Source organism: Protopterus annectens, chromosome 13.part0, assembly GCF_019279795.1.
Source record: "Protopterus annectens isolate FY-2018-M chromosome 13.part0, PAN1.0, whole genome shotgun sequence".
NCBI lineage: Eukaryota > Metazoa > Chordata > Ceratodontiformes > Protopteridae > Protopterus > Protopterus annectens.
Genome location: NC_056747.1, coordinates 93,042,775 through 93,058,986, shown reverse-complemented (window position 1 = coordinate 93,058,986; position 16,212 = coordinate 93,042,775). Strand labels below are relative to the sequence as shown.

General features: G+C 39.1%; 1 protein-coding gene across 3 annotated transcripts in view; it reads right to left on the bottom strand.

Moving 5' to 3' along the window:
- Positions 1–16,212, bottom strand: part of YJEFN3 (YjeF N-terminal domain containing 3) — a 1,463,772-nt gene that overhangs the window by 102,129 nt on the left and 1,345,431 nt on the right. For all 3 annotated transcript variants that reach the window (XM_044090652.1, XM_044090651.1, XM_044090653.1), the window contains exon 3: positions 1,236–1,346. In XM_044090652.1, coding sequence (XP_043946587.1) covers positions 1,236–1,346 — 111 coding nt within the window. The remainder of the gene's footprint in view (positions 1–1,235; positions 1,347–16,212) is intronic.

The window sequence follows — 16,212 nt, the reverse complement described above, 5'->3', positions numbered from 1 at the left end:
TTTCTATGAAATATAACTCTTCCCATTAAGATCACTGTGCAATAATGTACACTTGGGCAGAGTTTGGTAGGAGTGATATGACACAGAAGTTATCTTGCATCTCTCTGTTGGTGGGGAAAGTTAATAAGATCTATCTATATACAGCTGGGGTACACTATTTAAACAGCAATATACATGAGAAATACAGATCTAACATCAGAATCACTTGAGCAGAGACGCAGGGGTTGTGTCACTTGGGAGTTATCCCATAATTCTCCACACCTGGGGAAAGAGAAATAAGCTCTATCACTGTAAGGCTAGGTACAGTGTTTCAATCAGCCATGTTTTTAGAGAATATACTCAGTGCCAGCAACCTGGGAAGTACATTTGAGTAAACAATGAATAGCAAAGTAAAATAAAATAAATGGTTTAGGATAGGGTCACCTTTTGACAAGACTGTGCATTTAACATGGACATATGCTTTCAGCCATGCTCACTACTATAATTCAGAGACTTGTAACTATGAGAGCCTGAATTACAGAGCAAGGCTACCCACAAATAACAAAGGCAGCAGATCTTCAGAACTTGTCTCTTGTCAACAGGAACAGCAGACTGCAGAAAAAAGATATATACAGTGAACACTGTTCTGCTTTTACCTTGTTTTTGCAGGGGTGTGCAAGTCCCTTGCACCCTAAAACCCTCCCACTCACACCAACTACTTATTACATACTAACTCAGAGATCACCATATTGGAGAAAAGGAAATATGCAGTGATTATGGACTTGGTATACAAGTCCACATTTCTATGCATTCAGTCTCACTACACCAGGACTCGCAATAATGAGTTTCAAAATTACGAACAGTTACCCTTTTACCATCATGTTCAAGTTTCCACATGGCCCCATGAGAGCACTTGTGTTCTTTTACAGAGATGCATCATGGAAGATAAAAAAAAAGGAATACACATTCATAGGTCAGACAGTTTTACAAATCATCTAGCTGCCTGGTTTCCATGGAAACTGAAAAGTGAGAGCATCTACAGTGAGTTTCATTTGTCTGTTCTTAAATAAGTTTGCAAACAGAATAAGCCATTACTTTAATAACAGAAAGAAAGCTCTTTTAAAATTACCTGCATGATTCTTCTCTCTCACAAAATAAAAAATAACATACATAGCTATAAATCCCCCTTTTAAATTAAGTAGATTCCATAAATAAAGGAATGATATATTAAACAGAAGAGGCAAGCAGATACATACAAAAATTCGTAGATGCCGTGCACAAACCATTCCTACAGCTCCATTCTTATCTGGACCACAAACTACCAGCACCGTTGGCTGCTTCTTTGTTAAAGAAGTTAATGGAAAGGCCTGGAAGAAATGAAGTAATACTGTTATGATATACAGTGCCATTAGACCTTCAGCATATAACCATAACAACAAATAGTATACACATTGGTAAAAATAGCCCTTAAAAACTCTTATGTGATTACCTAAACTATATTATTATCATTGGTAAACTGCAATTGTAACTGTAAAAAGATCCAGTCAGCAAAATGATCAGCTTAGCAAGCAACTTAAATTAATCTGAGTGGGCCATCATTACAATAGCAGTGACAACTTCACAAAAAAAAAAATGATTTTGGACAATAGATCAGACAAGTATCTTTCAATTAAAGGAATTATTTACATCATTTGGTTGGCAAAAAAAGAAGTTATAACTGTTGAAAAACTCTTTGCCACGGTTTCACTGGACAAGCTGCAGACAATGTACACATTAATGAAACAAATGGAGGCACGTGCATGGACAGTACAGCCTCAGAATTTGTGGGCTGCCTGTTATGTACCAGAGTTATTTTAAAAAATACAAGAAATATGTTTACAATAATTCTTATAATATGATCAAAGAATCTTCTAATCAGATCACTCCAAGAACCATTAAAACCTTTCCAGCACACACCCTAATGTAGCAGCTCCTACCTCCAAACACGTGACATAAGATATGTCCAGACAGAATATGCGGTTACCCATCCAGATATCAAGGTTCACCTTAAAGGTTATGATGGATTGTTTCACCGTTTAAGATGAATAGGTATGATGGAATATGACTGGGAGGGTAATATCTCATACTAGTATGTCCTCTGTATTAATTGGAGAAGATTTAAATCCTTAAAGCAGGTGTTTGTCAAACTGTTAGTTTTTTTGAAGGGTGAGGAAATCAAGGATGGCAGGATCCCCCATGGCCTTAAAACGAAACCTTTCCATATCCTTCCTATCTGGTGTTCCCTAACCAGCGTCAACACATTTTCCAAATTATTGCTGCTTTAAGTGCAATAGCTGGCCATGCCTACCATCACACAGGCATAACACCATGTATCATCCATACCAATCCTTTCTTGATAGACCATGTGATATCTGTGCCCACTCTTCCATTGAACTTTAATATTGAGCTGCACTGTTACTGTTTCCAGTGCAATCTTTTTCACTTGTGAGTACTATCTGTACTGTCTTCCTACGAGTCTATATTAGAACATCGAAGTTTCAAAACTTTGAATGTTCTAATATCGAACCCTATTCAGCAAAAGCTGAAAACATCGAACACAGAACAGGAAATGTTTTCCTAGGGAAAAATTTTGATGTTCCAAAACACATACACACAACACAAGCACACCAAACAAACAGCAATCCACACACATACACCTAAAATCTTACACCTAACCCTACACTAAACTATACACACACCAGTAACTATCCACTTACCTTAACCCAAACCCTAACCCTAAGGTCCATCACTATCGCACACTCACCTCACCCGTGCCCTAACCCTAACCCACCTACCCCGCCCTAACCCCTCACGTCCACACAATCGCACGCTTACTTGACCTGCACCCTAACCCTAACTCACCTAACCCGCCCTAACCTTCACGTCCACACAATCACACACATAACTATCCCACGCCCTAACCCTAACTCACCTAACCAGCCCCAACCCTCACGTCCACACAATCGCACACATACCTAGCCCACACCCTAACCCTAACTAACCTAACCCGCACTCAATCGCACACTTACCTGAATGCGACCCATAACTTTCCACTACAGCGCTGAAAATACCGAAGCAACAGAAACAGACAACTGAATTATTTCCATAGGAAAAAATTTGTTTTTCTGTTGCTTCGATAGTTTCAGCTTTCGCTGAATAGGGTTCGATATTAGAACATTCGAAGTTTTGAAACTTCATTGTTCTAATATAGACGCTCTTCCTACCAGAACTTGCGCACTTTATATTGTGACATCACTGTTCTGTCACCTACTGGTCCCATCTAATGCATACCATATCCACTACTTTAAATACCAGTGCGTTATTAAGTTAGCAGTAAAGTTAAATAAAACTTACCTTAACTATTAAGGTCAACAGCCAAGGTAATTACTACCTTCCTTAACTAGGGACCTTTAGAAGTCTTTACAGTCTCATCTTATTAGGCCAGAATGTATGTTCATTCTACTTTTACCTCATCTTTAGCCAGCCCTTAGCACTTCATTTATCAGGCAATTTAGCTACTGCCTTATGCTTACAGAGATGGCCAGCAACTACTAGATCAATATGATAAAATCTGTGAGAGGTTTGAATATTTACTGAACCTGGAGGCTACTGTCTTATGCAAACCAGTATTGGGCACACTTCAGACATGGCAATCCCCACCTCTGCATACATGCATCATATTCACATCTGCTGAGGGTGTTATAAAACCACTTCGTAAACATTCTAGAATTAGGATAAATTTTAGCCTCAAATCAAAATTAGAAAATCACTACTCTCAACAAAAATGTGTAATATAAAATCACTATAGGCATTCACAAGGTTACAGAAGCTAAACTATCTATTTTCACTAAGTTTGTACACACAGATGGAAATGTCTTAATAACTGATGACTCCATTGCAAAGCATACAGAGTCTTCACTCTCCAGGATGGAAAAGAAGAGGCAGGCAGTCAGATACCTGTCCAGTGCTAGAATCCATAACGAGAGAATGAGAGAGAGACATGGTGAATTTCCCTATGCATATTCCCAATGCAGGCAAGACTCCGTTACTGAGTGGAATTGTACCACTACCCAGAATGATGCCTAGAGTCAAAGAAAAGATAATTGGCTTTAATAGTTGGGTACATATCTTATGTCATTCTGGGAGGGGAACCTACTTGCTTCACAAGGTACTGCCTGCACCTTTCATATCATGACTTCCACACAGTAGACAAATCCCTTGCTGCTCCATTTTTAGGGCAAAGTCTATCTTCTGGACATCTCAGCAGAAATTGTGCCTCACTAAATTCTAATTCTGACTTTATCAGGGGTGTTCTAATCAGCGCCAAAAGTATAAATAAACTGCTTCATTTCATGGCACTCCTGCAACTTGTAAACATCCATGCTTTGTGGTTTCACTGCAGAGTTGACATTCCCTCTTTAACATGGTTAAACACGTATCACACTTTCAGACATGTATGTCTCTGCAGAAGAGTATCTGTATTTGTCAGAGACCCAACTCTCTCCAGACAGTTTCCCTGTGATACTCAAACAGAAGTCATAAAAGTCCAAATCACACTAAACAAGATTCATTTTCACTCAGCCTACTATAAATAAATTTTCAGTGCCCTTAATGACCCTGTAAATTTCTAAATATGCTAGCTGAATTGTCTAGTAATTGCAATATGTTTATGATGGGAAGACTTGTTCCACTAATGTTAAACATGGCCAATGAAAACTACCTAGAACAATCAAATTGCCCATGAAGAGTCATGATATTCTGGACCTTGGCCTAGCAAACAACCATGTTCTGCACCCCACCTGTTGCATCTACATCCTTAGTCTAACACAGTTACAAAGTGGCCATTTCTGCAAAACCCACAAACACCTCTTTAGGTTCATAGGTAGGTACTAGGCTATCGGCCCTGGGGCCTATACAAGCCCAGCCAAAAAGGTACCCTAGCTTTTGCCACACAAGAAAATTATTTTCCTGTGCCACTGTCGAGCAGAGCCACAGAGGTGATCCCTGGGGTGAATTTCCTATTTCCCATCCAATCATCAAGATTTTTCTTGAAGAGTGCTAATGAGGAGCTTTGTTTGATATAGATAGGTAGTTTATTCCAGAGTATGGGAAGTCTCTGGGACAGGAATCTATCCCTGTAGCATGTCCTGTTTATTGTGGTGACAAGGTTTTGGCCCCTAGAGCTTGTAGCTCAGAAGGATTGGGATTTCTTTAAGTGGAGCATGTCCAACAGCTCTGGGTTTGACATAGCTTTGTATATTAGTCAGAGATCACCTCTGAGTAAGTGATATGCGACGGAGTAAAGCTGGAGTTTTTTGAGACGGTCTGCGTAGGGCATCTGTTTGAGGCTGGTAATCCTCTTTGTTAGGTATTTCTACGGCCTTTCCAGTTGTTGTAGATGTCTTGTGAGGTACATACCAAAAGGGGCATTGTACTCTATAATGGGTTTAATGAGTGATGAGTAGAGGGGAACAATGACCTCTTTTTTTCTGGATGAGAAACCTTTTGTGATGAGGTGTGCCATGTGGAAGGATTTCCTGACTACTGTGGCACTGTGATTATCAAAGGAGAGGCTACTGTCCACCTGTGTCACAAGGTCTCTTATCACACTTTCGGTGTTAAGTATACTACCGCCTTTTTTGTAGTTCATGGGTACAGAGTTTTTACCAAAGGGGATGACAATGCACTTTTTGGCATTGAGCTTGAGGCCATGGCTTTGACACCAGGCATCTGTCTCAGTGAGGCCCTTTTGTAGGATGTCCACATCGTTAGGAGTTTCAGTTATGGCTCCTAGTTTGCAGTCATCTGCGAACTTCGTTAGCCAAAGACCTTCTGTGTTAGCCTGTACTTCAGAGAAGTAGATACCAAACAGGAGAGGACCCAGGACTGAACCTTGTGGTACTCCACTTGTCACTGGTCTGAAGTCAGATTTGGAGTCTGCTACTTTTACAGTGTGGGTTCTGTCAGTGAGCCAGTTGGCAACCCATCTTGTGACATAGGGATTTATACCTAGTTTAGTGAGTTCATCTATAATTCCAGAGTGGGGGATGGTGTCGAAAGCCTTTTCAAGATCTAGATAGGCTGTGTGAACCACCTTACCCTTGTCTATGGCTTTGGTGACTGCTTCAAAGAAGTCTATCAGGTTTAGGAGACACGATCTGCCTTTTACAAACCTGAACTGGGTGGGGTCCAGAGTTTGGAGATTACCAATGTCTTTGTTTATAAGTTCCATGATGATACGTTCCATGGTCTTGCAGTCCATGCTCATCAGGCTAATGGGGCGGTAGTTCCTCGGGGTCCATAGTGGCTCCCCCCTTGTGGAGTGGGATAACCATTGCTGTGCGCCATTCAGCAGGCACAAAGCCTGAGGTGAGGCTATGATTGAACATACTTAGGTGGGGTGCCATTTCATTCTGTAGTTTGTGTAGAACGCAGCCTGGGATGATGTCTGATCCCATGGATGCTGTGTTCTTGGCTTTGGAGAGTGTGGTTTTTACCTGTGCAGCCGTGATTACAGGAACTTTGCATTCTTCCGGTATAGAGATGGGCTCTTTAGGGGGTGAGAGGGGGGTAAAGTTAGCACTGAACCTATCTGCCAGGATGTTGGCAATATCAGTTGGGTCTATATATTTAGTGCCATTGTGTTGTAACTCAGAGCAGATCTGAGTGCTGCCATTGAGATTCTTAGCAAAAACTTCTGTGTTTAAGGACTTTAAAAAGCAAATCTCTTAAAACTCAAAGATTAGCTTCCCAACTTCTGTTGTATTAACTCCAACCCCATGCAGGCTTATCTGCCACATACACCTTAGAGTTTTATTCACATTCACTAAGCTGTATAGACCAAGCAGTACCCAGTAGGACCAAATATAAAGGAAAATGTAAGAGTAAACTGTCTTGGTGGTGTAGTGGTCTACCCATATAAACAGACTCTAGAGTGAAAGGAAAAAAAAAACAACAAAATGCTAATAACAAATTCCAGTCAGCCCACCTAATTTGCAGAGGCAATATCCATTCCAGCTCTAAGAAAATGCCAACATATAAGCAGCTATTCTCGTAGAGATTCCATAAATTCCAGGGTCCAAACCCCCTGCAAATATTACTACAGATGAATTCATAACCACCCTATCCAAAGCCAAAAGTATCATATATTAATACTCCCAAGTGACAAACCACTAGTGTCAAATACACGCTATCAACAGTAAAACTTTTCAACCTAAATTCGTCCCTTGCACATGTTGAAGTGTGGAAAGTGGCCATTGTAATGCATTATGCACAGGCATCCCTATCTGACTCCAGTAACTACAAACCCATTATCCTACCTAGTGTAAATCACAAAGCAATAAAACACCTCACATTAGAATTTAAAAACGTACGTACTGAAATCCTTATTGTGGTTCTCAACAATTTGGCTTTAAAAGGGCAGGTCGGGCATATCCAACCTAGCAAATTTCTTTGAAATGCTCACAGAAACTGTGGATGGTGGCAATGCATTTCATACAACACACATGGATCTTGATACCACATTTGACACCAACATGATTTTTTCATACCAGTACTGTCAACAAGCAAAGACCTAAAGATAAATCATAATACAAATAGGTAGATAGGAAACTGACTGTCAAACATAATGCATATCATTAAAGTAGCTGTAGGAAACTGACTGTCAAACATAACGCATATCGTTAAAGTAGCTGTAGAAAACTGACTGTCGAACATAACGCATTTCGTTAAAGTAGCTGTAGGAAACTGTCAAACATAACGCATATCGTTAAAGTAGCTGTAGGAAACTGACTGTCGAACATAACGTATATCGTTAAAGTAGCTGTAGGAAACTGACTGTCGAACATAACACATAACATTAAAGTAGCTGTAAGAAACTGACTGTCGAACATAACGCATATCATTAAAGTAGCTGTAGGAAATTGACTCGAACATAACGCATATCATTAAAGTAGCTGTAGGAAACTAATTGTCGAACATAACGCATTTTGTTAAAGTAGCTGTAGGAAACTGATGAACATAACGCATCTCGTTAAAGTAGCTGTAGAAAACTGACTGTCAAACATAACGCATATCGTTAAAGTAGCTGTAGCAAACTGACTGTCAAACATAACGCATATCGTTAAAGTAGCTGTAGGAAACTGCCTGTCGAACATAACGCATTTCGTTAAAGTAGCTGTAGGAAACTGACTGTCAAACATAACGCATTTCGTTAAAGTAGCTGTAGGAAACTGACTGTCGAACATAACGCATATCGTTAAAGTAGCTGTAGGAAACTGACTGTCGAACATAACGCATATCATTAAAGTAGCTGTAGGAAACTGACTGTCGAACATAACGCATATCGTTAAAGTAGCTGTAGGAAACTGACTGTCGAACATAATGCATTTTGTTAAAGTAGCTGTAGGAAACTGACTGTCGAACATAACGCATTTCGTTAAAATAGCTGTAGGAAACTGACTGTCAAACATAACACATATCGTTAAAGTAGCTGTAGGAAACTGATTGTTGAACATAACGCATATCGTTAAAGTAGCTGTAGGAAACTGACTGTCAAACATAACACATATCATTAAAGTAGCTGTAGGAAACTGACTGTCGAACATAACACATATCGTTAAAGTAGCTGTAGGAAAGTGACTGTCAAACATAATGCATATCGTTAAAGTAGCTGTAGGAAACTGACTGTCGAACATAACGCATTTCATTAAAGTAGCTGTAGGAAACTGACTGTCAAACATAACGCATTTCGTTAAAGTAGCTGTAGGAAACTGACTGTCGAACATAACGCATATCGTTAAAGTAGCTGTAGGAAACTGAATGTCAAACATAACGCATATCGTTAAAGTAGCTGTAGGAAACTGACTGTCAAACATAATGCATTTCATTAAAGTAGCTGTAGGAAACTGACTGTCAAACATAACGCATATCGTTAAATTAGCTGTAGGAAACTGACTGTCGAACATAACATATATCGTTAAAGTAGCTGAAGCTACTTCAGAAAGTAAAACGGTAACTAGTGGAGCCCCTCAGGACTCTGCAATAACCCCTCCTTTTTAATATCTATTCTCCCTAAATAACCTAGACCAATGGATAACTACTTTTTGATGACTGTAAGATAGCTGCTGTTGTTCCCCCAGTTCTAATATCACTTAACTCCAGCTTGGTGTAAACCTTGCCAGTAACTGATTTAGAGAAAATGAGTTTAACACAAATGGGAAAAAAGTTGCAGTGCTGTTAAATTTGGATAACAAACCTGCTCAGCAACCTACAGGACAGATGGCACCCATCTCTGAACTGATTTACTCATCAGTGATTTTGGCACCTTCGCTGACAGTTCCCAGTGCTTTGCTCACCATATCACAAAAGTAGTCAGAAAACTCTTCTGTCTGGTCCAGGTGATATCTAAAAGCGTCTCATCGAAAATAGAGTAAGTTAACCATCCCTCTCTAATCAATGAAGATCAGACCAATTATTGAGTAAAATGTCCTGTTTGCCATGTACTTGTGTACATCTTGAATGTCTTCAGAGGTTCCTAAGTAGAGAACACGGGCGTGAATACCCTTAGATAACAAAAAAGACCAGGCATTGAGAAGAGACAGTTTACGCTCCTCTCACCAGAATAAGTCTATCTGTTGAATTCCACCTGAAAAATTATCAAAGTATAAAGTGTTTAAATCAATACAAAAGATACTCAACATAGTAGAAAAAGACTTATCACAGTTTTCCATTTGGTCCAATGCTTTCCTATATGTGTTGGAGGATTTCATAGGTTCATAGATGTGAATAGGCTAATGGCCCTGGAGCCTTTACAAGCCTAGCCCATAGAAGTGCCCTGGTATTGTGCCACCCAATGTTAGCTCCCAGTGCCTCTATCAAGTATAGCCACTGGAGTGATCCCCAGGGTTAATCATGTCTGGTGACATTTAGCTACTTGAGATTTACCCTCATGAGTAAATCACCCTGGTCATGTGCAAATTTTATATCAGCTGTGGTGATGGTGTGATTAATAGTATGCCTGGATTCTAGCACTGAATATGTACCCAATTTACAGAGGCAGAACTCATTCCTGCTGTAGAATAATGTAAGCCGATAGGTTTAGTGCTAAATTCATACCAGCTATTCTCATACAAATTCTAGAATTCCTGAAGCCTAAACCCCTGCAAAGATTACCATTGATTAAGTCATAATCACCCTATTCAAAGCCAAAACTACCACGCCATGGGCCTTGTTAATATTCTCACACAGCCAAACACCAGTAAGTGTAAAACAAATGCTGTCAGCCGTAACACATATAATAAAAGTAGCTGAAGCTGAAAGAGCTTATTATTTAGTATATCTTACAGTCATTCATAATGTAGGTACTTTAGACATATGAGGATGAAAAAATAATCATCTTTCCCTAAGCAATACAAACCCTAGATAAATGATTAATATGGAAATTGGACAGCCATCAGATGGGTGACAGTTTGATATATTAAGAAAAGAAAGATAACTGCAAAGCAAGTCACAGACAGTGAGAGTAATTGAACTAATCCCTAAAAGAATAAGTGTCAGTGACGATGCAGTACGGCTAAAGGGAACCCTAAAATAATCGGTGTCAGTGACGATGCAGCAGGGCTAAAGGGAAATGCATGTCTCCCTACACATGGTACTAAGATGTGACAGAAGGGATAAGAACGAAGTCAAAAGATAATAAAAATTACTTACTTTATTTATTTATTTATTTATTTATTTATTTATTTATTTTTGTTTACCTTGATAATCTGACTGAGCCATGCAAGATCCCTTTTGCAGCACAGGCCAGAGGAGAAAAGCTCCAACAAATCAAAAATATAGTATTCTTGATGAAGAAAAATGCAAAATAATGCAGCCTGAACCACATAATCCATGTAAAAATACATATTAAGAGGTAAACACTGTCCATAACAAATGCAGAAAGACACCCAGGAGTATTTATTTTAGATTACTCACATGTAGTGAAGTGTTCTGTTTTGTGGGATCCTAGGATATGCAAGGAAATGCATCATAGAAAGGGGGCACTTATTAACTCTTTGAGCATATGAATGGCAAGATCCCATCTGCACTATAATGTGTGGTTCTAGGCACTTGAATTTCTAATGGTACAAGGTCTCCAGAAAAAGTCTTAACTTGACCGGTTTAGTGGAACTTAATATCAACATCCTTCAGAAATGAAGGAAATGTTCAGAAATGATAGAGACATTTCAATATTTTAAGTCAGTCAATAAAAGGATCACAATTTATGCAGAAGTGTTCTGACTGAAAAGACTGTAGACGCTTTAGTAGCCTCTGTCAAATGGTGGCCAAATATTTCTAATGTGGAGGAAAGAAACTGAATCATAAAGATCTCCTTTCTTTGCTCACATGTCCTCAAGCTGCCCATACAAGGTTATTGGCCAAACTGAAAGAAGTGTTTTTAGCAAGGTTAAGTCTTCCTTCACCCCCATATGTAGTGCAAGCCCCTCACCCCTCGCTAACTTATATTTACCAACTCTGTGGTCACATAACATTAAGTAAGGGAAAATCAGTAAAGCAGTGCACAGCAGTCTCAGGCAATCACTTTTTTTATAACACGAGCAACAAAGAGATTTCTGAGATTTAGTGCGCTGACAACACATGGATAAATCAGTGCTAGATTGCGAGATAGAGAGACAATTTACAGTGGCATCAACACACACATATACAGCTGCAATATGGATGAATGAGAGTAACTAAATCTTGTGCAGATTACAACCCTAGGCTTTCATGGGGGGGTAACTGGTGCATTAAGTGGACTTGTCCTTATTTGCAATCACTTTCTGAATTTGTCTGTTTCTATTAGCCACTTTTTAATATGGCATATATGAGCCTGTAACACATTTTTTTACCAGCTGTTTTTTAAGAGTACGTTTCCCTATGTCCTTTAAGCAGAGTTAGAAACTTAGTCATTCTGTGAATTGATTGTATTGAAACACTTGGTCTTCACATTATTTACTAGCTATCCTGATGGGTCTCTTATCTAATTACTTATGATCCCCTCCCCCAGCAGGACCTTATGCTCATCCTATGCATTCTTAAATGTTCCTGTTGTTTTTGCTCTGTTCCCTCATCAGGAAGGTTATTTCAATCATTCACCATCTCTTTCTGTGAAATAATACTCCCTCATAGCTCTGCTGAACCATCTTCCATGGATCTTCAAAATGTAATCTCTTGTTCTTACACATTTCATTTCATTTTTGAAAGACGATGCCCACTTGGATTTTATAGATTCCCTTGCAGTACATAAATATTGCTCTAATGTCATTCCTATTGTAGATCAATGTGCGTGTATGTACCTTTAAAAAGCTGTTCAAGGGCTTGCACAGTGTATAAATACTAAGTACGTGCGAGCCTGACTGCCATTTTGTAGTAAGCTGTTGAGATGTAAGCATGTATGTCTGTAAGGTCTGTCATTTATATTTTATCCATCCTGATGTGTTTCTTTGTATTAAAGCATCTAAACAAAATAACTAAAAACAAATAAGGTACCGAGCCTGCAAGGCTAGAAAGCAAAATATAATTTATTAAACAAAACAAACGTACAGATAAGCGCTTTCGCGATCTGCTAATTGCTTCATCAGACAAACTTGTTAAAAGACAACCAACATTTACACACTGCATCAAACAAACCATGCTTGAAACCAATTGAGCAGCTCTTAAAAAGACATTAATTCATCATATATAGAACATATAAAAAAGTCTAAAATGCCTTAAAAATATGTATTAAATAAAACCATCCCCCGCTCTGGAATTATAGATAAGCTCACTAAACTAGTTATAAATCCCTATGTCACAAGATGGGTTGCCAACTGGCTCATGGATAGAACCCACACTGTGAAAGTAGCGGATTCCAAATCCAACTTCAGACCAGTGACAAGTGGAGTACCACAGGGTTCAGTCCTGGGTCCTCTCCTGTTTGGTATCTACTTCTCTGAAGTGCAGGCTAACACAGAAGGTCTTTGGCTAACAAAGTTTGCAGATGACTGCAAACTAGGAGCCATAATCGAAACTCCTAACAATGTGGACAAACTACAAAAGGGCCTCACTGAGACAGATTCCTGGTGTCAAAGCCATGGCCTGAAGCTCAATGCCAAAAAGTGTATTGTCATCCCCTTTGGTAAAAACTCTGTACCCATGAACTACCACATAGCTGGTAGTTAACTTAATGCTGAAAATGTGATAAGAGACCTTGGGACACAGGTGGACACTAGTCTCTCCTTTGATAATCACATTGCCACAGTAGTCAGGAAATCCTTCTACATGGCTCATCTCATCACAAAAGGATTCTCATCCAGAAAAAAAGAGGTCATTGTTCCCCTCTACTCATCACTCATTAGACCCATTATAGAGTACAATGCCCCTTTTGGTATGTACCTCACAAGACATCTACAACAACTGGAAAGACCACAGAAATACCTCACAAAGAGGATTACTGGCTTCAAGCAGATGCCCTACACAGACCGTCTCAAAAAACTACAGCTTTACTCCATCGCATATCGCCTACTCAGGGGCGATCTCTGCCTAACATACAAAGCTATGTCAAACCCAGAGCTGTTGGACATGCTCCACTTAAAGAAATCCCAATCCCTCCGAGCTACACGCTCTAGGGACCTAAACATTGTCACCACAATAAACAGAACATGCTGGAGGGATAGATTCTTGTCCCAGAGACTTCCCATACTCTGGAACAGACTACCTATCTATGTCAAACAGAGCTCCTCATTAGCACTCTTCAAGAAAAATCTTGATGATTGGATGGGAAATGGGAAATTCACCCCAGGGATCACTTCTGTGGCTCTGCTCGACAGGGGCACAGGAAAATAATTTTCTTGGGTGGCGAAAGCCAGGGTACATTTTTTGGCTAGGCTTATATAGGCCCTAGGGCTAATAGCCTAGTACCTACCTATGAACCTATAACAAAAAATGTATGAAATATGCATAAAAATGTGAGATGACACTTGTTTTTTATGAACACATTCTTTGGTATGTTCATTTTGTGGATGATTTGTTTTTGTTATGGCATGGCACCTTGGATGAACTGAAGGCCTTTATTGCTTATATGCACACCACCACTGGTTTTCTTAGGTTTACTTATAATTAGTTGCTTCCTAGCCTTGCAGACTCGGTACCTTATTTGTTTTTAGTTGCACTTGTTTTTTTATACCGTGCCGTATCCTGCGCTTGTCTACATGTGTATTTTTGGATGTTTCTACTTTTGTTATTCAGAACAGGAGCAAGTGGCTGAAAGCATGGACATGGAACTTCCATATACGCCTAAACAATCTCTTAATACTGACATTGGAGTTAATCAGCTTGACTGTATCTTAAACATTGGTCAGAATCCTTTGTTGGATGCAGTGATTTCTACACATATTATCCCTAACCCACAGGAAGGTAATGAACATCTTGACTTCATGCATCACTTTAGAGAACTGGAAAATAAATGTTATAAGTATAAATATTTACAGTGGCAATGTTTACACTTAGAAGCCTGTTTAAAATGCTAAGTAATACCAAGAGGGCTTCATGTTCTCAATATGCCTAGTTATGGTGATGCTTTCCCTGAATTATTACTAAGAATGTGGCAGTTATTTAATTTGAAATTCAGCATAGAGTACATGACCTGCTGATTGATTTTTTACTTGCCACAAGAAAGGGAATCGTATACAGATATTTTAAGTTTGCAAGATGACATCATTACTAAATTTCCATCAGGGGTAACTGGTGACAAAATAGATAGACTACATGAGAACATCTTAGCATATGACAAGCGTCTGCAATCTGCTAAGATAAAGAAATTACAACGGGATTTACATTATTTTCAAAATAATGCTGTTTTTGCCTGGTCAAGAGAAGCAGCCACACGAGTGGAGAGCATTGCAGCCAATCATCTACAGCCAGAACCAATCAGAGAACATACTGGTAACTCTATGACATCAGCGAGAACGGGAACATCGCAAGATTTGAATTTGGCGGAGCTTCCTCAGCTACAGCAAGCTACTAATTCCTCTATTAATGTTCCTACCACTTCTGGAACGCCTTATCAGCCTCCACAATCTTCAGCAAATGATGCTACTTATAATTCAGAAGCGCATATGGCACCACTTACATCGGATGCAGTTCTAGGCACTAGCAACATCCATTTTTTAATAGAGAAAAAACACACCAGCACAGTTTTCTCTTCCAAAAGCCCTGCCTTACAGTAACAGATCATAGAACACAGGCAAGAAAGGGAGACAACAATGACTTCAGAGTACAGATACCATGCAGCAAACCATGAAGAAACGTCAGTTCTGAACACAGGTTTGGTGTTTAATATTTCTTCAGTTGAATTAACTGCAGCTCAGCTTTCTTTACTCAATAAGGAATTATCATTTATCCCAGCTAGACAAGCAGACCCGATAGAAATGCTTAAAGACCTTAGACTTTTGGGAAGGTCTTTAACATTAAAGCCTATGTTTGAGGGCAGTACCCTACCTTAAACAAATCTATTTAAGAAACCAAGTACTTTTATTCCAGTACCATATCCTACTGAACAAGTTTTTAATTGATTTATGTGAGTCACAGTTCCATGAATTAATTCAGAAAGACACTAAACCTGACTTCTGTAATATGACACGAGATGACATTGCTGCACTGAATGAGTTAAAAGAGATGCATTCAGTGGAAGTTAGACCCGCTGATAAAGGTGGGAGTATAATAGTATTAGACAAAGACTTGTATGTAGAGCAGTTGAAGAAACTACTTTATAATGTGACCACGTACGCATGTATTTCTAGTAACATTGTGAATGGCGTGCTAGAGAAGGTTCCATTTTTAGTTTTTAATTTATTGATGACAGGTCTAATCAATGAAGAACTTTTTATATATTTCAATGTTGACCATCCATTAGTTCCAACTATATACGGCCTCCCAAAGATTCACAAGGACTTAGCCTGTCCATCCATGCGACCTATAGTTTCTGGTAAGTGGTGGTGTACAGAGCCATTATCCAATTTTGTAGAGAAAAGTTTACATCCCTGCTAGAAGAGTGTGACACCATACTCAAAGACACTAAATCTTTCCTAGAAAGACTATATGCTAGGTGTGCTAACATTGTAGATGAATATATGTTTGTTACACTTGACATTGAGTCTCTGTTTACAGTTATTCCTA